Here is a 23,449-nt window from a genome sequence, read left to right on the forward strand (position 1 = left end):
TTTACCTAAAGAATCTTATACAAACTGATGCTGAGTGAGAAGAGCAGAACCAGGAGAAATTTGTACACAATTACAGACACAAACACAATGTATATGATGACCAACTTTGATAGACTAGGCTTTTCTCAGCAATGCAGGGTTATAAGACAACTCCAAAAGACTCATGATGGAAAGAGATGTCTACATTCAGAGAAAGAACTATGGAGTTTGACTGCAGATTGATGCAAATTACCTGCTCTCTTTCTTTTTCTTGTTTGGTTTTGTTTCCTCTTTCCCATCATTCATTCCATTGGTTATAATCCTTCTTTACAACCTGGCTAATGTCTAATGTGAAAATATTTGCAGATCCTATACTTGATTACATGCCACCATTGGCGGGGGGAAAGGGAAGGGAGGGGGAGAAAATTTGAAACTCAAGGGATTGTGGAACTGAATCTTATAAACTAAAAGTAAAAAAAAAAAAAAAAAATTAAAAAAGAAAAGGAAAAAAAAAGAACACCACATTGTTGTGTGCCCCTTTGGAAGTTGTTACCATAACCCTACAAGTCATGTTCAGGAAATGGGAAAACAGAGGAGTAGCAAAGAAGAGGAAAATATCAACAAAATCATCAAAAAGAAGGCATATATAGTCAAAGGCTTGGGATATCCTACTGTTTTTATTACTACCAATTCAAAATGGAGGCTAGCATGAAATTATGGCCTCTTTGAAGGCTGACTGTTACTTAGGTATCTATAGACAATGTTACAGATATGAGAACATTCATCTCCACTAGTAGGCCACTGAAAAAACGGTCTTATGTTAAGAAATTATCTTTCAAATGAGACAGGTGTCTTCTCTTCCCCCTTTGTTGTTCAGTCTCATTTCCAACTCTTTGTGATCCCATTCAGGGTTTTCTTGGCAAAGATACTTGGATTTTTTTGCCATTTCCTTCTCCAGCTCATTTTTACAGATGAGAAAACTGAGGCAAACAGGGTTAAGTGACTTGTCCAGGGTCACACAGGTAAGGTAGTAAGTGTCTGAGGTCAGATTTCAACCCATGAAGATGAATATTCCTGATTCCAAATCCGGTGCTCTATGCACTATGGTGCCACTTAGCTCCCTTTCTCTTTCCCCTCACCCTTTATAAATTACTTTGCATAAATTTTGTATTTAATTTGAAATGTACAGGTCATTCCTCCTTATATAACATGTGTTCCTTGTGGGCAGGGATATTTTTATTTTTCTCTCTACATCCTCATGGCTTATCACACTACCTGGTCTCTGGTGGGTAACTAAGAAAAGGCAGCTGGGTGGCAAAATGGGAAAGACTGATGGACTTGAAGTCAGTAAGATCTGAGTTCAAATTCTACCTTAACTATTTACTAGCTGTGTAAAATGGGGATAAAATAGCACCTCCCTCACAAGGCTATCATGAGGACTAAATGAGATCACATTTGTACAATGCTTGAGAAACCTGAAAGTATCATGTAAATCCTGGCTTAATGAAAGAGTCGGTCACATTGAATTGAATGTAAACTCTCAGCTCACTACCCTTCTGTCTTCTTATTCATATATGGCATATGTTGCACATTCTGGGGGATTGTGTGGGTTAATGGTTACAGGGTCTACCTGGAAGTCAAGAATAGCTGGGTTCAAGTGTTACCTCTGAGCCACACTTGCTGTGTGTGTACACATGTACACATGTACACATGTACACATCACTTAGCCTCTCAGTGACCCAGCCAACTCTGTAAGGCTTTAAGTTATAGGGTAGCCAATCTTCAAACAGTAGAGGGAGTTTCCTACCCTTGTAACATCATGAGTCTGGACCAAAAGATTCCCCCAAACTGGCATGTTCAAAAATCAGTGAATTATGAACTGAGGATGGTGTTTTGGTAGATTTCCTAGTTTCACTGAAGGCTCACAGCTCAAGCACTACTTTCTAGACGAGGCCCTTCTTAATCCCCTATAGTATATTCCCCCACAAATCACCTTATCTTCCCTGGCTAGAGTATAAATCGCTTAAGGTTAAGGACTATCTTTGCTTCTGTCTCTGTACAAAAGGTAGGTATTTAATCAATGCTTACACTTATAATTCATTTAGTGAATTCCATTTAAATATGTCCCAATTCCATAAGTAAGAGAGAGGTGTTTTTTTTTTCTCTTACCGCTTTAGCCAAGCAGCTGTCTGAATATTCCAGTTTTCTATGTACATTTTAAAACTTGTTGAAGTCTAGGAAGAAGAAAGAAACACCTATTATTGGTATTAAAATATACTAAGCAATGCCAATTCACCCAGTAATGCTGACTCCTACCCCAAATGGCCATAACAGTCATCATATTCTACCAGGGATGATTAGATTCGGTTAAGGTTGAATCAATATTTCCATCACATACACTAAAATTCTCTGATGTTTATAAGTGTGGCCAAACTTGCTGTGCAACCTCTCAATTTTTCTTAAGAATTATTTTCAAGTCATGGGAGAACCGAAGGAAAATATTGTGGGTTTTCTGTCTACTCTTGTTTCAAAGTCATCTTAATTTTAAAATGGAATACATTAGCACAAGATTTATTGCAGGAAAATTTTAATCATGTGAACTTCACGCCCACATGGGTAACAGCTCTAGCTTAACACACAATTCTTTATCATGTGGACAATCCACAAACTAGGTCATCCTTATGGAGCCAATGCCATAGTCAGCAGCATTGGCTCAAAAAAGCATCCAATGCTGCCTAAGGGATTAAGAGATTCCATGCATGAAGGGGTCACAATATGCAATGTAAATTTTTTTTAAATTGTCCAAGCATGTGGGGGTGACTCAGGTAAGCCACAAAGTTAAGTCCTGAACAAGTTCTCTAGTTGATGTTCTCACAGCACATTTTTCATCAGGTGGTAGAGAGATGGTGGGTTACCTCTCTCCACAAAATACAGAAAGTTCATAAGTAAAAAGCTACTCTTTTAAGGCTAAAAATCCAGTTCAAATCTCTTTGAACAGATTCTTCTTTACCATGGGAAAACCTTATGTTGGCACAAGATGTTGAATGAAGGAGAGGACTTTTCTCCAGAGGCAACCTGAACATCTATCTATTTAGCTGTGGGTGTTTAACTCTTAGACCTAATGGTTTTTATTTAAACCTCCCCCCCCCCCCCGCAACTTTTTTTTTTTTTCCTTATGGTTAATAGAGTGAAAAACATACCCACAAGGCAGGTTTACTTATACCAAAGCTGCTTTCCTCCGCTGGCTTTGAATCTCTTTCAGGATCAAATATACAGTGAATACAAGCTTTCTCTTTCTAATCATCTTCAATAGTAAGTAGGTAAATAAGTAGGTAACTCTAGCCCCTTTCCATCAACAAATCTCAATGTTGACAGAGATGAAAAAATAATGAACTTATTTGGGATCTGGCTTAGTGTGAACTAAAGGTCAGCCAAGTATAAGGTGGGAATGGTTTTAAGGAAACTTTTTCTGGAGTCTTCTGGAGTAACATCCTTGAGAGGGAAATGGAAGAATTTTTGAGGAAGGAAAAAATGCCACAGGGCATGCAAATACTTCCTGACACCATCCAGGTAGATAAAAGGAGTCGGCCACTTTGACAATAATAACTAGAATTTTAAAAGAACTTTAAAGTCGGCAAGATACTTCAAACATCCTTACAACAACACTGGGAAGTTCGAATTGCTATTATTCTCATTTTACAGACTAGGAAACCTAGGCTGAGAGGTGTTTGGTGGTTTGCCCAGGGTGACATAGCAAAGTGTCTGAAGATTAGAAACCAAGTCTTCCAGATTTCAAGTCCAGCACTGTACCTGTATGTACACAGTAAGAGCTTAATAAATGTTTACTGAATTGAATTAAATTGAATTATAACCCCTCACTGTCTTCAGAACTGAAACCTGTCCTTGTGGTCATCATTTGCACATTTAGAAGAGCTCCCTATGACCAACCCTCTCTCTTGTTCTAGATGATTGAATTCACCATTACTAAAAGAACTGCTCATTCACTTAGAACTGATTCTGGAACTCATTCATGCCTATGCTAACCACCTCTGCTAAACCTTTATCCTCAGCATAGTAGTCCTCAGACCCTGCAGAAAAGGAGAGGGCAAAAGCATCTGCAAAAAGCACCAGACACACAATTGTTAAACAGCACAGTATAACTGCATAATGATCACAAGCATTCCTGCTTTCTTTGTTCTTGTTGCACAGAACATTCTCAAAGATGGTTGGACGATGGTGTTTTTGTTAAAACCAGCACTTGATTGCTGACACTGTACTCTAAGAGAAAAACAAGCTTGCCTGCACATTCTGTCATATCCCATTAGACAAGCCATTGAGAACTGTCTCTCCCTAGAGGCATAAAGCCTGGGCTATCAAAAAAAATCAGAGGATTTTTCCCTTAAGCATCCTTTTTGTCATAGGCTCTAAGATCTAGACCTAGAAATATCCATGGAGGTCAAGGAATCCCTTGCTATACTTTTCATTTTACAGATAAGAAAAAAACCTGATAAGAAGGAAAAGTAATTTGCCTACGGCCACATATAGCACCTATATGTGCCAGGAACTGTTCTAAACACTTTAGAAATATTATCTCCTCTTGATCTTCACAATAACCCTTCTAGGTAGACTATTATTATCCCCATTTGACAGCTGAGGAAACTGAGGCAAACAGAGGTTATGTGGCTTGCCCAGGATCACGCAAGTAGCATGTTGAAGTCAAATTTGAGCTCAGGTCTTCCTGACTGAAGACCCAGTACTCTTATCTACTGTACCACCTAGCTGCCCCTTAAATACCTAAGTATTTAAGTATGAGAGGCAGGATTGGAACCCAATACCTCTGACTGGAGCATGTGCTCATTCCACTGAATCATGCTGGCCCTCTGGTTACTGTTTTATTGGTTTGTCACTTGGCTTCCATATAAGCACAAGAGGTATGTGTCCACTGTGTTTTTCCCTGACTTCTCTACAAATAAAGTCTCTCCTCCCTGGTCTGATCCTCTTCCTTCAAGGGATTCTACTGCTGCTTCTTAGCAGTCAGTGAAGCAACACCCACAGGATACATGCATCCCCAGGTCTGGAGCATCTCCCCACACCCATTCAGTCACAGGGAAGAAAAGGGCCCAGGATGTGGGAATTTCACTATGTCTATTTCTAATGCCAGGAAAGCATGAATGGCACTTAGCTAAAGGAAGATAAAATGAAAATATGCCAGACATGACCGACACAAGAACAAAGGGAGGGAAAAGAGAAACCCTACAGAATCTCAGCTTTGGAAAATGGCAATGGGACTAAGTGGCCATCTTGTCTGATGTCAACCTAAAAAGGATTCATCTTTAGAAAGTACCTGACAGCTAGTCCTCCAGCCCCTACGTGGCAGCCTCCAAAGAATGAGAACTTCTCACCTCATGAGGCAGCCCCATGCCATGTACAGAGAGCTCTCATTGTTGGGAAGTATTTCTTTTATCAAGCATTTGCTGACCTCAGCCTTGGTCACTCTTTTATCTCTCAATAGATATCTGCTCTTGGTTTGATTCTGCTGACAGCATCCAGAGAGCGATGGTAGGCATAATATAGGGGAGAGTGTGTCCCTACCAAAGCATTGGGGGTAGGGAGGCATAAATGTTTGTACTTTTGCTATCACTTTATCTACAAAGTAAATTGGATTGCAAAAAGCAAACTGATACTAAATGATTAGATGTAACTAAGGTGTTAATTACTGGCAACTAAGAGTGGGGGGAAATGAGACAATGGCAATAGAGAAAGCAACATCAATTCTTCAAGGTACCTCCTAAAACCTGTGAGATGTAGCAAGCCTCATTTTTAGAGAATGAGATGAGATTACCCTCACTTCATCTGTACAATCACAGTCTCTTCAGAAAATTCCAATTTTTCCTACTCATCAGAATTGTTTGCATTTTTGTTTTCAGAATTTCATTCTTGGGAGTTTTCTTACTACATCTGCATAACCACAATCTTTTTGGAAAACTACAATTTTTCTTACACATAAGAATTATTTGCATTTAAGTTTTCTAAATTTAATTCTAAAGAGCTTTCTATCCCTCTTGATCTGAAATTTAGTCCATACGATCCTATGTATTCTTCCTCTGAACATTTATATAATCTGCTCTCCTGAATTCTAGGATATATTAAAGATTCTGCCAAGTTTTCTTCTCCTATTCCACAAATTTCAGAGGAATCAATCACACCCTCCTTAATAATTTCCACCCCAATAATGAATTCCTCCTAGTGAAAATAATATACATAATAGACTTTTCCCTTGTTGGTTCATCTACTTTCTTTTGAAAGATGAAATTATCTTTAAGACAATTCAAAACACTAATGCATTGTTGGTGGAGTTGTGAACTGATCTTACCATTCTAGAAAGCAATTTGGAACTTTGCCCAAAGGGCTATAAAAATATGCATACCCTTTGACCTAGCAATACCACTTCTAGGGCTGTATCCCAAAGAGATCATACAAGTGGGAGGAGGCCCAGTATGTACAAAAATATTTATAGCAGCTCTTTTTGTGGTGGCAAAGAATTAGAAATCAAGGGGATGACCATTAATTGGGAAATGGCTGAACAAGTTATGGTATATGAATGTAATGGAATACTATTGTGCTATAAGAAACGAGGAGCAGACAGACTTCATAATAACCTGGAGAGACTAATATAAACTGATGCTGACTGAAGGGAGCAGAATCAGAAGAATATTGTACACAATTACAGACACATTGTTATCTGTGATGACCAACTTCACTGTTCCTAAAATGAGAGAAAAAAAAACATCTTAACATTGATAACAAGATCTGAGCCACTGTCTCTCAGGTAATGTTAATACTATCGTAACATTCCCTCTGAAATTCTAAAATCACATACAGAATAAGCCTTTGTACTTATCTCCTATAGAAGAAAAGTTCAAACAAAAGTTCAAATTACCTCAATCTTCCAGATGTTTAGGTTAGAAAGCAGATTCCAACAGAAATTTCCATTCTTATCAATTCCACTGAACCCGTAGCCAGCTGCATTATTGACTGCATCAGCTGTAATGGTGCATTGTTGAGGTTTTTAGTGGGGGGGAAAATGAAATTAGAATCAAATAAGAAATAAATGCAAAATTATCTATTGAAAAATATTATTCTGATATTATCCAGATGTTATCCTGGCTCAGCTCAAATAGATAACTGAAATCAAAAGATTGATGATACTTTTGTGTACAGATAGCTACACAAAAACAAACAAAAAAGGATTCTTGCACCATAAATTGTGAAAGATGTTAGATTTGCAAATATTTTAAGATTTTACAATCTAAGAATATTACTAACTCAGTTATGGAAGAATTTTACTTATGTCAGTTAGCCTTCATATTGACAGCAATAATCTTCACCATAAAACTACTGTTTTGGGGCAGCAAGGTGGCACAGTGAATACAGCACCAGTCCTGGTGTCAGAAGGACCTGAGTTCAAATCAGGCCTCAGATACTTGACATACTAGCCATGTGACCTTGGGCAAGTCACTTAACCCCAATTGCCCTGCCTTCCCCCCTCCAGAAAAAAACCTACTGTTTCTATTTGTTTGCTCCAAATATATATAAATACATAGTAAAAAAAAAAAACCATAAAATTTCCTGATGAAAACGAATTTCTAATCAATTAATTCACTCATACTATGAATAGTGAAACTGAACTTATTCAGAAAATTTTACATCACAGAATGTCTTCCAGTTTTATAGAACTAATTTTAGCTTTCCATTTACTTTCAAGTTAATTATTTTGAGACTTTGTCTTAAAAAAATCATAGAATCATTCAATCTTGGGACTTGAAGAGAACTTAGAAACAACTCTCTCACACTTCATGGTCAGTGCCTTACTATAGATTTAACATAGTAGATGTTTAGTAAATATTTTTTTAAAGAATTAGGGAATGTTCTAGCTAATTTTAGGTGAAGATATAATTTAAAATCATCCAAGAACTCTGATTTACTTTGTAATGATGGATAGCTGAATTCCGTCCTACAAATACCAGAAGAAGAATGGCAAAAAAAAAAATCACTAGTGACATATCAAACTGACGTCTCTGACTTCTGAAGATAATGTGTTCCTTGAAGCATTTACAATCCTTGGTTTCTTTATGAAGCATCCCAAGAGATGCCCCACAATATACTGGAACCCAAAAGATTGGTAAAGCTCCAAGAAAATCAATCCAATTTAATGAATATTGATTGAGCACCTTAATGTGAAAACATCAATCTTTTTAAAGTATAAATACATTTGTAGTATCTAACGATTTAATTCTTTTAGACAATATTTCATTTTGCTGGAAAATGTTCCCTTTACACAGGTCAATTCACAAAATTATGATTGAGTCATATGGTATCATTTATTGAGCAAGCCTTACAGAAAACTAGAAACAGCTAAAAACTAGGGGCAGCTAGAACCCTAGCAGACCTTAGTAGAAGTGAAGAATACAGGAAAGAAAAAGAAAGAACGGTGCTCTAAGAATGAAACAGAAGTTAGTTGACCAGGAAAATAAGGAAAATATCTGGGTTTAAGTTTCCTCATCTGTGAAGTGAAGGGGTTAGCCCGTCTCCTCCCAAAGATCTCTTCCAACTGAAACCTTCCGTCAACTAGGCTGGGGAAATTTCAGAGACTTTTCTTACTCCTCAGATGTATCAAATTATTGGTAATCTGGCTTATAATAACTGCATTGTTAAGTCCTTGACAGCAGAATAAACTGGAACACATGAAAACAGTAAGAGTAGAGTGAGCAGATCAATTAGTTGGAAAGTGAGCTTTGTCATAGCTTAAACTGGTTGGAAAAGTCTTTGAACTTAGAATTTATTTTATTTTATTTTCATTTATCCTAGGTGATACTGTTTGACATGTCTAAAAGTGAATTTAACTAATTTCTGTCCTGTTGTTCTGAATCTAAATAATTATTTTTTAAACAGTGCAGAGTGGTAGATCCCTCTTATGTTTTCCATGACAAAAAAAATCTAATAACTGCATATGTAGCCATAATGAGGCAGCACTGATTACCTATTAGCAGACACCAAAAGTAAAAGCAGAGTCCTTGGTTAAAGCATCAATGCTTTAACCAAAATGCTAATTCTACACCTACCATATTCAGAACTTAGAGAAGGGGATAAATAGAAAGAAGGAAGAAAGGAAACAAGTATTCCTTAAGTGCCTATTATGGGCCAGCCTTAATAAATATTCTATCATTTGATCCTCACAACAAACTGGAAGGTAGGTGCTAAATTATGATCCCTGTTTTGCAGAACAGGAAACAGACACAGATTAAGTAACTTGCTCAAAGTCACAAAACTAATAAGTTTCTGAGACTGGATTTAAAACCAGATCTTCCTGACTCCAGACCCTGGGCTCTCTCCACTATACCACCTAGCAGTCTTCTTGCTACCAAAGAAATGCAACACAACAGCTGACTAGCTAGCTGGCCAAAACAAGGCATATACATATCTCAGTATTTTATTTCAACATGGAATGATGAATAATCCAGTTTAACTAGAGCATAACAAGAAGGAGAATAGACTGAGAGAAGAAGGGAAGTAAAAGGAATGGGAACAAGTATTTATTAAGCACTTTTATGTACCAGGCACTATACTAAACACTTAATTGATATTATCTGATAAAACTAAGATAAAAGTTAAAGTGGAAAAGGCCTATTCCAATGGCAAGCACAGAAGTAGTTCACAGTTTCTTTCAGCTATTGAATTAACACCTTGTTTAAGTTCAAGTATCTTTTGAGCCTTGTATCAAGTCTGTTATGAAACACAATGTGTGAACCCCACAACTTGTGAATCCTAGAACTCATGAACTCCTGCAACAGGAAGGGGAGGAGCTAATGACCATATATAAGGAGAAGCCCAGGCTAGAGACAGCAGAACTGAGAAAAGGACTCTTGTGGTGGCAGAGTCAAGAAGGAGAAAACTTGTGGTACATAAAGGTAAAGATCTGTCTGTCTGCTCTGTCTGTGTTGATGTTTGTTTGTGATACTTTGTATAGAAGCCCTGGGACCTTACTGGAAACCCTGAAGGAGGATTCTCTGGTTGTAAGTTTACAGAAGTCCTGCAGGAGGGTTTTGGAGGTCCTACAACTTTACTGATGATTTGTGCTGAACTCTTGGAGCCTGGCTGTGGGTCTGTATTGATTTCCATGTTGATGATTTGTATTTAGTTCTCAGACCTTGTTGATGGATCTGAGTTGATTTCACAGGCAGATAGTGAATTGATGATGGTGCCTGCAATGTGCATGAATATTATTGTGGCTCTGTTAAACTTTGTCTTCCCAGAAACAGGAACTGTGAAGGACTTGAGGTGGACTGGACACTGTGAGCTTCAATGTGGAACAAGAACTGGATGAAGAACTGGACAAGGAGCTGGACAAGGAACTGGGAGCTGCCTCCTCTTGAACCCAGGTGACAGTTGGAGTTGGGAACATGGAAGAGGAACCATGGAAGCTGAGAGCCAGCCTCAAGTCAAGCTGAAAGAAGACTTTACTTGGATATTGTGTACTGACTGAGAAAGATTATGATTTACTGTGACCTAGGGGTGGAGAACTTTTACTTTTGTACTTTGTGATTGAATTAAGGATTTTGTGATTGATTAAATGAATGTACTTTGTTTAAAACTATGTGACCACTTTGGTGAAAACTATGTGGCCAGTTTAGTGATAAGTTGTTGAGTTGTGACATGGTGAATGCTGTATTTTGATTTTCTGTAATAAGCTATAACACTGTGAATGCTGTATCTTGATTTTATATGAATGTTTTGCTCTGATTTGTTATTGAATAAAAATAGAGCTCACTATACTATGTAATCAGAGGCATGAAAGCTGGTCACAGCAGCAGTCCTCTGGAAAATTGCTCCTGCATGCCTTTACGCCTATGAAAAGTAAATCAGTCATTTAGTCGATCAATAATGATCTATTAAGGATTTACTAGGTGCCAAAGACTATATTAAATTCTGAGGATATAAAGTAAGGCAAAAACACAGTCTTTGCTTTCAAGGAGCTCACATTCTAAGGGGGCAGAAAAAATACATAGATTATGCATATCATGTACATATGTGATATATACACATGGTAAATGGGAGGAATCTCAGTGGGGAAGGTGCTAACACTGGAGACTGGGGACCAGGAAAGGTCTTGTCCAGGAAGTGAGGCTTGAGCAAAGTCTTGAAGACAGGGAAGTTAGGAATTGGAGGAAAGGAATTCCAGGTAAAGGGGGGGTAAGGGACAGCTGCTGTAAATGCCAGAGATGGAGCATTGTATGAATGGAACAGCCTCTCTAACTGGAGTTGGGATTGATTTAATAGACCATGGAGAGCTTGAGGTTTCTGAGCAGTAAATCAATATAATCAAATTGCATTAGGAAAATTAATCTTGCAGTAATGTGTAGAATTTTTTGGAAAAGGAAAAGAGTGGAAGAGAAGGCAAGTCAAGAGATTATTGCAGTAGACCAGAAGAAATGTTAAAAGGCCTTAAACTACAGTAGTAGTAATGAAATGGTTTTGTTCTGATTAACTACAGAGAGGAGAGTTAGGAACAGCAGATAGGATTGTAGAGAAGTCGATTTAGTCTTGGTGTCAGAAAAAACTTTCTAATGATCAATCAAGTTTCCAGAAGTGGAGTGGACTACCTAAGGGGTAATGGGTCTTCCCACCTTGCAGAACTTTAAGTAGAGGGAACAGAAAAGAATATTAGAGATATCATGGAGGCAGAAATAAAAGAATCTGCCAATTGACTGGATTGAGGGATCAAAGAAATAAATCAGTGATGAAGGATAAGTATTGTTGCTGGGAGAATGGTAATGTTATCAGATCAGGAAAGTTAGAGAAAGAGGAGATTTTGGGAAAAAAGATGAGTTAGTTTTAGTACATGTTCAAGTCTCCAGAGAGCACTTCCACCAGGTAGGGATGCACAGTAAGGCATTTGAAAATATAAGTCAAGGTCTCTAAAGAATGGTCAACATGGAGATGCAAATCTAGTAGTCAATAATTTGGGGAGACAGGAGAGATATGATCATGTTTACAGGCAAAAGAATAACAGAATTTGAGATTTCAGCCATAATACAACTGATGGGTATGAAGTCCTCCAATGTGGGAACACTTAAGGCAGCCCATTCATTTTGGGGGAGTTTTAATCATTAGAAAGTTTTTCCTGACATCAAGACTATATTAGCTTCTCTGCAACCCCTGCCCATTATTTCTAATTCTCTTCTGTGGGGTTAATCTGAACAAAATCATTCCATCTTTCATATGACAGCCCTTCAAATACTTGAAGATAGCTATCATGCCTCCACTAAGTCTTCTTTTCTCCAGACTAAATATGTTCATTTGTTTCAACTGCTTTTTTTTTATGTCATAAACCGAAGACCCTTCATTTCTAGTTTACCAATGTTCCTTAAACCACAGTGATTGAACTCAGTCCTCCAGATGAGGTCTGATAAGGTCAGAGTCCTATAAGAGAATAATAACCTCTTTACTCTTTCTATACCTCTCTTCGTGTATGCCAAGTTTGCGTTTGTTTTCTTAGCTACATCATCACATCACTGACTCAAAGAGAATTTTCAGTCCACTAATACCCCCCGATCTTTTTCAGAATAACTGAAGAATAATTGTGCTTCCTTCACATTAGACTTTGTGAAGGTGATGTTCACATCAAAGTATAATACTTTCTCAGTATCTCTACTGAAATTCATGTTGTTAGATGCACTTCAATGTTCTAAGCTTTCAAGATACTTTTGGAATATGAGTATGCATTAGTTATCCCTCTCACCTTCATGTCACCAGTCAAATTTAGGCTGATGGGTGTATTATCTGAGTTTACTTTCTATATGTCTTTATCCAGATCATTGGTAAAATGCTGAACAGCACAGATCCAAGCATGAATGACAGGAAGACCTCTTGCTACACTGACACTGATATAGAAACATAGAAACTACCCTTCTCTAACGGCCATCCTGAAGAGAAGCTGGTGCAGAAATAAACATTGAAAATACAAAAAAGAAAAAGAGAGATAATAGAACAAGATTTCAGAGAATGTAGGAGGCAATGATATTAATGGTATAGAAGGTAACGTCTATGCATGCATGAATCTGTTGCTGAGAGGGAGAGGGAGGGGAGAACAGCCAAAAAAAGAGTCAACACTTCCTCTGGACTGAAGGAAAAGCAGACATTGTGAGTTTATAATAGAAAATTTTTAAGAAATATAGGAGGATTGACAGGTCAAATTCTCAGAATTCTCAGTAGAGTAGGTGAAGTAATTTACTGATATGGGGATAGACTTAGGGGCTTGACAATAATAAAAAAAAAGTTTTAGAACAGTCATTGTTCTAAATATAACAGGGAGACATGAATGGAGGGATACTCAATTAAGACATTATGAATTTATGATAGCCTCAAGAAGTAAAATTTTATGACTTTTTCCAATAATACTTAGGAGTCTGGAGCCAGAAGTAAACAAATTGCAAGGTGAAAATTACATAGGATTTAAAATTAACAAGATGGGGGGCGGCCAGGTGGCGCAGTGAGTAAGAGCACTGGCCCTGGAGTCGGGAGACCCAGGATTGGTTCCGGCCTCAGATACTTAACACCCACACAAAATAACTGGCCTTGTAACCTTGAGTAAATTATTTAACCTCAATTGCTTTAAAAAATAATAAAAATTTAAAAAAAATAAAATTAACAAGATAGGAAATGATGTAATGTGAAGGGATACAGTATTCTAGGGTGAAAAATAAGCTATTAAGATAACTGAACAAGTAAAGTACAGAAGTAAATGCAGAATTGGGGTGAATAGGGGTTATAAATTATCAAAGTAAGGAGGTATCAAAGTACTATGAATCACAATAAAAAAATTCACTGAAAGCAAAGGTAAGAGAAAAGTAGAACAGCAAAAAAAAATCAGAGGAGAATTTCAGCACCTAGAATCTTGGAAGCAGTGAATTTCTGAGCAGTATCTCATGTGTGATTGTGACATCTAATTGCTAAAATTGAGTAGAGAGTGAGAGGGTGTTGAAATAAAGAAATCAAGAAATTGAGAGTAGTGTTACTGAAGGTCAATGAGTAAGAGGTGGAGTGGAAAGGAAGATTTCAATCATATGGAAAAGTCATTGTGGAAGATAGGAAAGTACCCTTGAATTCAGTGAGTATACAGAAATATGGGGAAACTATAGTTTAATTATATAGCAAGAACCCAGAATGGGAAAAAGTTGTTGAGTTCAGTAATTGTTACAGAACAATGGTCTGGAAACTGCAATCAGAAGCAAAGAACATACCAGTCTCATACATCTATCATTGAAGAAGAATGGGACAAAGAATAGTATCCCGGAGAGGAGTTTGTTTGCAAGGGATGTGATTCCGTGGGAGGAAACCAGGTTTCAGGTAATAAGAGGAGGTGGAATAAAAAACACAAAGAAAAGTCTAAGGAGGTAGCAAAGTTAGTTTTGAACAAAATAAAGTTAGTCAAAGGTCTTATGTAGTCAAATTCAGGCCAATAAGATGAAAAGGATGAGAAAAGAGATTTACTAGCTTCTTAAGTCATTATGGATCATCTGAACTACTGAACTTTAGCCAATTTTTGTATCTATCACTGTGCCAAGACTTTGCTAATATTTTTCTCTTTCTTTATTTCAGACTGAGATTCTAAGTTTCCTGATAAAAGAACAGTTCTAATTCTGTTTTGTATAACACAGACAAGTAATTATTAAAATAAAATTTCCTCAAGCTGGTAGCAACTCATTTGGATTTGTGATAATATTAACATATATTTTACCCTCTTACACTAATCTCACAAAAAAGTGAGTAAATTATTATTAAAGTGAGTAAAACCTTACTAATTAAAGTAATTGATGGGGTTGCCATGTTAAGTAGAGAATATTTTCAAAGTAATAAATGGTTATTATTTCAAGTACATTCAGTAACTAGAACTAGGTTGACAAAGGATTCTCCAATTGAAATTCTGTAGGCGATTAGCTTTACGGATTAAATTAAAGTTATGCCTAGTTACAAAGTCAATTGTAAGTAAATGGATGCTTTCAAGATTCTGAAATCAAAATTTTTTCTATAATTATCCATATATTCATTCCTCCCCCCACCTCCCATTTTTACTTCTTCTCAGTTGCTTAGCAAACTATTTTCTGAAACATAATGTAAAGACAACCTTATCTTGATCCTGGTCTAAAATAACAAAATGGGGTCCAAATTAGTGAGATGGTAATCTACAAAACAAACAGAAATTTGACCAAGCCATCATATATTAATCTTATTCTATATGTCCAACAGTTAAATAATTCCAGAAATACCCTCACCAGGAATCTGTACCTTCCTGGCAAAATTTCCAAACTACCTCATTAGGTCTGGATCTCTGAAGACCTGCCTGTCAGTCCTCAGAGTATCTTAGAACTCTTTGTGAAGCCATGGAAAACTTGAGAGGTCTTGTTTTCATTTCTCCATCCAAAATTAGAAGTCAATCCAGCCCAATCTTGGAATACAAACTGGTTGACAGGGAGTGGAAAGGAAAGGGAGAAAAGGTTTTCACAAAATTGAGAGCCCCTATGCCTGATTAGGTCCCACCTTTCAAGACCCTCATGACAATAGTACTCTTCTCTTTTTTAATTAGGAAACACCTTGTTTTCCAGAACTAAGGCCCAACAAGCAAGATGCATCCTGAGCTTTGCATAACAATAGTCCTTTGTACTCATCCTCTGAATGAACTCTGCTGCAACTAAATCACAGAATTTGGCTCAAATCAGCCCTAGTGGTCCCCGAACTTGGGCAAGCACCTCCAGGAACCATATTTTGGCCATAAAGCCTTGTTATGAATAGACTTTTGTCACTCTGCAAACCTGACACATTGTTACCATTACCCCTCACTGCTGCTGTTACAGCTCCCCGCTTGATTCATTGTCTTGTCACCTCTTTATATATTAAGGCTTAGCCTCGCTGCCTTGGGTCCCCTTGGTCCTAGACTAGGTCTCAGAATATGTGTCTTAGTTTCACTCTTCCAGTGGAACACAGAAGGCTTTTTGCCTATGACCTCTGTGATCCCTTTGGTATTTTATTTTTCAGAGTTGACAGCTGATGTAAAGGTTTTTGCCATAACCTCTATGGTTATGCTTCAGAGAAAAGCAAAAATTTAAAGAAAGATTAAGCTGGTTGTCAGAATACAAGCAAAACATGGAAGTAAACGAGCTCCAAAGTAAATTCTATCACATGGTACAATGGTACCAATTTAGTTTTTAAAAAACTGTTAGCTATTGTGAAAAATGTATACTGTATAGATACTGCCATGGGTTGGTCACTTTGGTAGATGTTCTAGCTCTTTAAAAAATAAAAAAAGAACTTGTTAACCATAAACTTATAGCTGGATCAAATTCTTGGAGAAAAAAAGGAAAGGATAAGAAAATAAATCATGTATATAATAGTCCCTCATGCTCATGGCTCTATGCTAAGCTGACCTCATTCCACTGAATGTGGAGCTGCTATTATCATCAGTAACCATGCTACTTTCAACTAAGATGGCAAACCACTTTCTGGAAGGGCAGCAATATAGGAAACTGACGTATACTTATCAGAAACCTATTCTGTTCTAGTAAGTAAATATGGGGTTTTGTTTTCACTCTTGCAAGGCCCTACACATTCCCCTTAAGTCTCAAATAGTTAAAATGAAAACGCTGAAAAATTAAAATTGGCCAAGTTCCTTGCTCCAGTTAAAAATTGAAAAGTTTGATTAAACTTAAGATAAAGTTGTGTTCCACCTTAAAAGGGAGAGAGAGCAAGAGACAGAAAGACAGAGGAAGAAACAGAGATAGAGAAAACAAAAGCATTTTCTTCTTGGTGTGTGAAATTGAAAAAAAAATAGCACTTCTGAAAGCTTTGAAGTTTAAAAGTTTAGCCTAAATTAGGAACATGCTAATACAGTTAATTTATTAAAGTGTCTACATTAATGTACATATAAATGGGGTGGGGAGGTCAGAGAAAGAAAAATTTTCCAATGCACTTAAGGACCAAGCTTAACTGGTAGATAAAAAGGCTTCTAGGTTTTGACATCTATTACCGACATCAGGTTTAAACAACAGCCAAGATCACTTTACTTTCTGCCACTGATTACTAAGTTGGTTTTTGGGGGGGAAAAAAACCCAAGTAGTTCTGCTATGAGTCTTCCAAAACCAGAAAGCAAAAAGAATAGTGAATTGGCTCAGAAGTTTTCCATTATGTTATCAGTGTTTTCAATTAAGTATACCACAACTTTGCCCTGGCTATGCCTTTCACAAATTCTACTCTAGGTTTTTTGGTAATCAATTTTGAACCATTCCATCAACTTACCTAATGTCCATGCAAAGTAATACTTTGGTTTTGATGCTTGCATAACAACATATAAGTAGCAAAGCCTTGACAAAAAAGATGCTTGATTGACAAACCAGTCATCAACCAGGAAAGTGACAGGATAGGCCTTCGTAAGAGTCAAAAAAAAGAGGAGAGACACCAGGGTGATACACAGTTTGTGTATCACTGCTCCCTGAAAAGAAATAAATATTAATGAAGCTATAAATAATAATAAATTGATAAGAAAAAGAGCATGTCCAAGGTATCTAAAAAGTTAAGGAAAACCTAATAACCATAAGTTATTTCACATTATTTGGTAGAAATAATAGCAGCAGATCATTATTAGCAGATCCTATTTACAGTATCTAACTTAACCTGAACCTCCCTAATATTGTTGTTTACATGATCTATTTGTATTTTTTTTTTTGCTTTTATTGGAGGGCAATTAGGGTTAAATGACTTGTCCAAGGTCACATAGACCAGTTTTTGTGTTAAGTGTCTGAGGCTATATTTGAACTCAGGTCCTCCTAACTCCAAGGCCAGTGCTCTATTCACTGCGCCCCCTAGCCACCCCCTCTTTTTGTATTTTTATAGATAATTTATCTTTGGCATTGAGAATTAGTTGTAATTCATAATGGAAGAATAAACTTGAACTATCAACTTCTACTATAAACAAATACTGAAAGATTTTATCACCCAAAGAATAAAATAAATTGGAGGTGAAGGTGAATTTTTTTTTTATGCTGAAACTATTCTTCAGGGAAAAAATAACTGGATCTTTTCCTTCTCTGGAGGAGAAATGGATTTCACTTGTCATGGGAACAAATTTATCCAGAAATTTAATTCTAATTAAATTTTAGTGAAATGACCCAATATCAGAATAGATTCCAAAAGAAGCTTAAGAAGAATGTTTTTTAAAAAAATTATTGCAAAAAATGGCTGAACTCAAAGACACAGGACATAAAATAGTTTCTCAAAGTTGCTTTCAACCAAATTATTCTTTTCAACTTTTCCAACTAAGTGTTGTTTTGCCAAAATTCCAAATTCCAAAACTATAAAAATGAGCATTGTATAAACTTTATCATCATCACTATTTTGAATATACTGAAAGATTGAGCTACTCAGATGAATCAGACTACTATACTCACTCATGTTACATATCACTCACTAGACCTTTTTTTTTAATCTGCTCCCTATTGACTGGGATACTAAATTAGGGCAAAGGTGTTTTAATCAGATTTAGCACATACATTCTACTTAAGAATGTTTATAGAATATTTGGATCAGACCTTTGATGATTTCAGTAGCATTTCCTCCCAAAGAGGAAATTCTGTCCTCTACCAATAATGCAGATAGGTATTTTCTCTGCAACATAGTCTTAAAGTTACCTGGGCCACTGAGAGGTTAAGTGACTTGACCTGAGTCCTATAACTAATATGTGACAAGGGCAGGCCTTGAAACCAAGTCTTTCTGACTTCAAGAAAGGTTCTCTATCCACCATGCCAAACTATCTCATAATTAATAATTAACTTAAATTCCAAATACTATGCTCATACTTTTGCATAGATTTTCTTTCTTTCTTTGGAGGCAATCTGGGTTAAGTGACTTGCCCAGGGTCACACTGCTAGTAAGTGAGTGTCTGAGGCTATATTCAAACTCAGGTGCTCATGACTCCAGGGACAGTGCTCTACCCACTAAGCCACATAGCTGCCCTTGGCAATAGACTTTCAACTGGATTTTTTTAGGTCAATTAGCTGAACTTGCCTCTTTTCCTCCATCTCCCCCAAATTTTGGCATTTCAAAATGATTATTTCTTTGGTGTGGGCACTCCCTTTCCTGAGGCAGATCACAGTCCCTCTATGATTCTGAGAGTTAATATGGCTGAAAAAAAAAGTGTGACTGCAGCAAATCTGGTAATGAGTCTCCCCAAATTTACTAAATTTAAGCCTCTGTGTCATCAGATTATCACTGGACAAACCTTATTACAAACATATTGCAACCCTTCCAGGATGGTAGAAGCTGCTACAAGTAGCTTGTAGTCTACTAATACAACATTTGAAAGTTCAGGGTCACTTCCACACCCCAAAGACCCACTGGAGGAGCAATTTAGTGGAGGTTCCCAATTACTACAATTATTTTTCCCTATAAAATTATGGGAAAATTATTTCCAACAAATCTAGCTTAGCTAGAAGTACATCTTAGATGTAAATTCATGACATACATATGTTTAGATTTTAGAGATGGCTCTAAAAAAAAAGTCACTGTAAACTTTCTCCCTGAGTCCATAACTGATTCTCTGGCAAGCCTGTTTATGACTAGTAATCACTATAGCAAGTATAGTCTCTGAAGTGCAAAGCACATTGGTTTTACACATTTTCTCTCTGACATACACTATGGCTGCGCTCGAATTCCAATTCATAATGATCAAACCCCCAGAATGTTGCAGTTATTAACAGAGCATTGGCACAACAGCTGGGTACCAGAGAAAATGCTATTGCAGCTAACAATAAATACTTGTTGATTGATTGATTAACCAGCCTCCCAGCCAATGAGCTGCTCTGTAAAGCAAACATATGTTGGTCTGACACAGAGAACTTCTGCCAGCTTTTTTCCCACCAGCAAAAAGACCAGCAGGAATAGCAGTATTTTCACACAGAGACAATATCAAGCATCCCAGTAGATTTGTCTTGCTTGGCTCCTTATGGGAGACAATTATTAGTGGGACTCAGCCCTGACACAGCAAAACACTGTTTTCTAGATCTTTGCAAAAAAACAAAAAAATGGCATTGAATGACTTACAGTTGGTGAAGGATTAGGAAGACTGCTGTAACCTTTTTGCTTCCAGTTCATTTCCAGCAACTTCATGTGTATGTGCCTCCCCTCGATAAAAGCCACATAGTCCTTGTAACTACTACAGGGCCCAGCTATGACACTCAGGAAATTGAGAAGGTAGCTTATGTATTCCAAGAAAGAGGGTCTAATTCTGCAAACACAAGCAAAAGGTTAGTGTCAAAAGATGAAGTTCACCATCCCTTTAGCTAAAGTTGCAAATGGCCAAAATGTAAACACAGATGTTGGTTGGTGTCCTGGATTATACAGCTCTTTATCATACAGATGGTTACTCAATAAACATTTCAACAAGTATTTATTAAGCACTTACTAACCATCAGGCATTGTGCTAAGGGCTGGGGATACAGAGATAAAAACAGTCCCAGTCTAGAAGCTTACATTTTTAATGGATACAAACACTTTCCTTTGTTCTCTTTCTCTGAAAATTATCCAAGTAATTCATAGTAACTTTTCTCCAATGGGAAATTTTGGTTAAAAACCTTTTCATAACCATTTGCATGCTTCATTAGCATAACAATGAATGTCAGCTGGGCTATTCTCAGGTACATCTAGCTGTCCAAGAGAATACAGACGCATAAAAGATAAAATTCTTCCTCTTCTGATGCCTAGCTGGGCAGCTCCTAGATAAGAAGAACATTATTGCTACCTCCAAGATCTCTGCCACCTACTCTGAACGCCATTCAACTAAAGAACAAGCTTCTGGAACTGGAATCTCAAATTTTACTTAATGCTACTCCTAAGGCAGGAGTCCTTAACCTTTTTCTACGTCCTGGACCCTTTTAATTGACCCATCCCTTAAAAGATGTAGAGAAAGAGTGAACATAGGTACTCTTCACTAAAGGAGAAGGATGGGGGGGGGGGGGCGTAAGGAAGTATGTAGGACAAGTTCTTGTTTTAGGCACATTGCTTCTGCCTTTCCTACCACCAGCCCTGACTCCATCAGACTTGGGAGTTTAATTATTCCATGGTAAAACATTTATTAATTTCACCATTCTAATCCAGAGCCTCAAACACCTCACCTGCTGGTTGTTATAATGTATTTTTGAATTTGCTATTATTTATATGGATTTTATTACTGCTTTCATCCTCATTCGATTAGCCAGACCATTAATTTGTCTCATTAAGTTCTCAGTCTGTCAATTGGCCACTTATGGACTTATGGGCAGTTAAGTATATCTGTTATACTTACTACAAGGCTCACCCTTGCCGCAGGTCTTTTGCAATTAACAGACTGCTTATGTCACCCCTGACTATCAGAATTTCCCCATTTGTCATTTGAGCCTGCAATGGGATTTCATGCATCATTCCTCCACTAAACAGGGTGATTGGATAATTCTGTTCTTCATGTTTTGTTTTTATGGATTAATGTGTATATCAGTCAAAAAAAGATCATGTCCCAATCTTTATGGATATCTACTTATCAATTAGCATTCTACAGAAGTTACTGAAACTAAGAATCCTCACATCTTCTGGTCTATCCTCCATTCATGATGTAATTTGCTGGAGTTGATGAGCAAGAAGCATGTGTTCTCCATACATATGCTCACCTACAGTTCTCCTCCCCCACACCCTCCATCCATCCTGTATGCAATTATCATTCTTCCCAAAATACTGTTTGGATCATGCCATTTGCACTGTAGTTAAAATTTATTCTAATTCAGAATATTAATCTATACTTTAGCTTCAATAATAATTTTCCTACTTGAAAACTCCTAAAAAAATCTGATTTCATCCATGTGAGTATTCCCTCCCCCAATGCAAAATAACAATCCCCTCATCTTTGAATAGTTGATGCAAAGTTGGTACTGTGGCCAACAATTTCTCCCCTCGTGGCTCTCGCACTGAGCTAGAGTTTTCCTCTCATAATAGGCACTTCTAACTTGCTACAGGACTTAACAAAACTTGCAATCCTTTCTCAGGTAGAGCCTTCAAGAACCCAGGAAATGGCTATGAGATGAAGAGGCTTCAGAGTAAGATGTCAGTGGAGAAATTTACTTTTATAACCTGTGTAAATCATAGATGGTTTCCTGGAAATCCAATATTTTGTGGCAAATTAGTTATGCAACTTTGGCACTCCCATTCTTGCAACCATTGTACCTGGCACAACATTTTGCATACAGTGACACATAAATATGTTTTAAGTTAAAATAAATAAAATCTACATGCTCATCAAAGCTGTTTACTGAAGGGAGGCCACTGCCAAATTGCTATATGGTGCAGCTCACTGTTTACAAGCAAGCTAACCACTCAACATTTATCTTTCCTTTTCCTCCCTTTTCCTTTTTTCCCTCTGAGGGAAGTAACAAGCCTGTTTCTAACACATGGAAGTATTTCTATGCAGCAAGTTATTCTGAGAGAAAAAATAAAATAGGAGCTGTTCATTCTGTCAAACAAAATATGAAGTTCCAAATGCATTCTTATACGTAGGAGGCATCCTGCAGACATTTAAAAATTCTTCATGAAAGTGAGGGAAGACTACAAAGAAAAAAGTACAGTTGACTCTCTGTAGCATTCTTGATCCCAAAATTCTTGTTCTGTTGATGGTATCAGACACACCAGAATCATCACAAAAAGTTGCCCAGTCAACTTCTACAGGTAACCAAGCAGTGAAAGATTGCAGGTAACCTTAGGCAAGCTGTTATCGATGGATTCATTTTAAGTGAGCATGAGCCTGAAGATTAAGAAAAAATGTATCTAGTTTCTTCTGAGAAAACAATATTCTTCTGGAATGCCATTGAAAATAATAGAAAATGCCTAATTACATGAAGTTTCTAAATACTTACTGAACTGAACCAAATTGAATCAAAATCACTCAGATTAACACACTGCTTGCCAAGTATGAGTAATTTGTTTTTTAGAGTCAGAATATGGGTGACCATTGATATCACTAAAGTCCAATGTATATAATACTTGCAGATAGATACAAAATATGTGGGGTGAATTTTAAACTTCGTGATAACATCTCAATCAGCTTTTTTAGAGAAGCCTGAAAGGAAAAATTACTGTATAGCATATTATTTGTACCTATCTATCCATCTGTGTAATATAAATTACTACAGAAAAGTGATAGAGACAGATTAAAATTTTTTACTTCACTGAATGACAATGAAAGTAATATTAAAGTAACACAATATCATAATGGATAAATATCCACATATTTCTGCAATAAGATGGGCATACCACAGCCCAAACTTGTTCATCAATGACAATATCACGCTTGACACTCTGTAAAAGAGCAAAGGATATAATAAAATATAAAAAAGATACTCAC

At 37.0% G+C, this 23,449-nt stretch overlaps 1 protein-coding gene across 3 annotated transcripts in view; it reads right to left on the minus strand.

The window, feature by feature from the left end:
• The window catches only part of MBOAT1 (membrane bound O-acyltransferase domain containing 1), a 144,107-nt gene that overhangs the window by 14,384 nt on the left and 106,274 nt on the right, over positions 1-23,449 (minus strand). For 2 of the 3 annotated variants that reach the window (XM_069092489.1, XM_069092488.1), the window contains 4 exons: positions 20,128-20,311; positions 17,329-17,521; positions 6,920-7,023; positions 2,149-2,213 (listed from right to left, as the gene is read on the minus strand). In XM_069092489.1, the coding sequence (XP_068948590.1) occupies positions 2,149-2,213; positions 6,920-7,023; positions 17,329-17,521; positions 20,128-20,311 (546 nt within the window). The remainder of the gene's footprint in view (positions 1-2,148; positions 2,214-6,919; positions 7,024-17,328; positions 17,522-20,127; positions 20,312-23,449) is intronic. The other variant, XM_069092490.1, reaches the window with a different exon arrangement.

Source organism: Petaurus breviceps, unplaced genomic scaffold (assembly GCF_028583685.1).
Source record: "Petaurus breviceps papuanus isolate PSGF00001 unplaced genomic scaffold, PetGlider_PUasm1.0 190, whole genome shotgun sequence".
Taxonomy (NCBI): domain Eukaryota; kingdom Metazoa; phylum Chordata; class Mammalia; order Diprotodontia; family Petauridae; genus Petaurus; species Petaurus breviceps.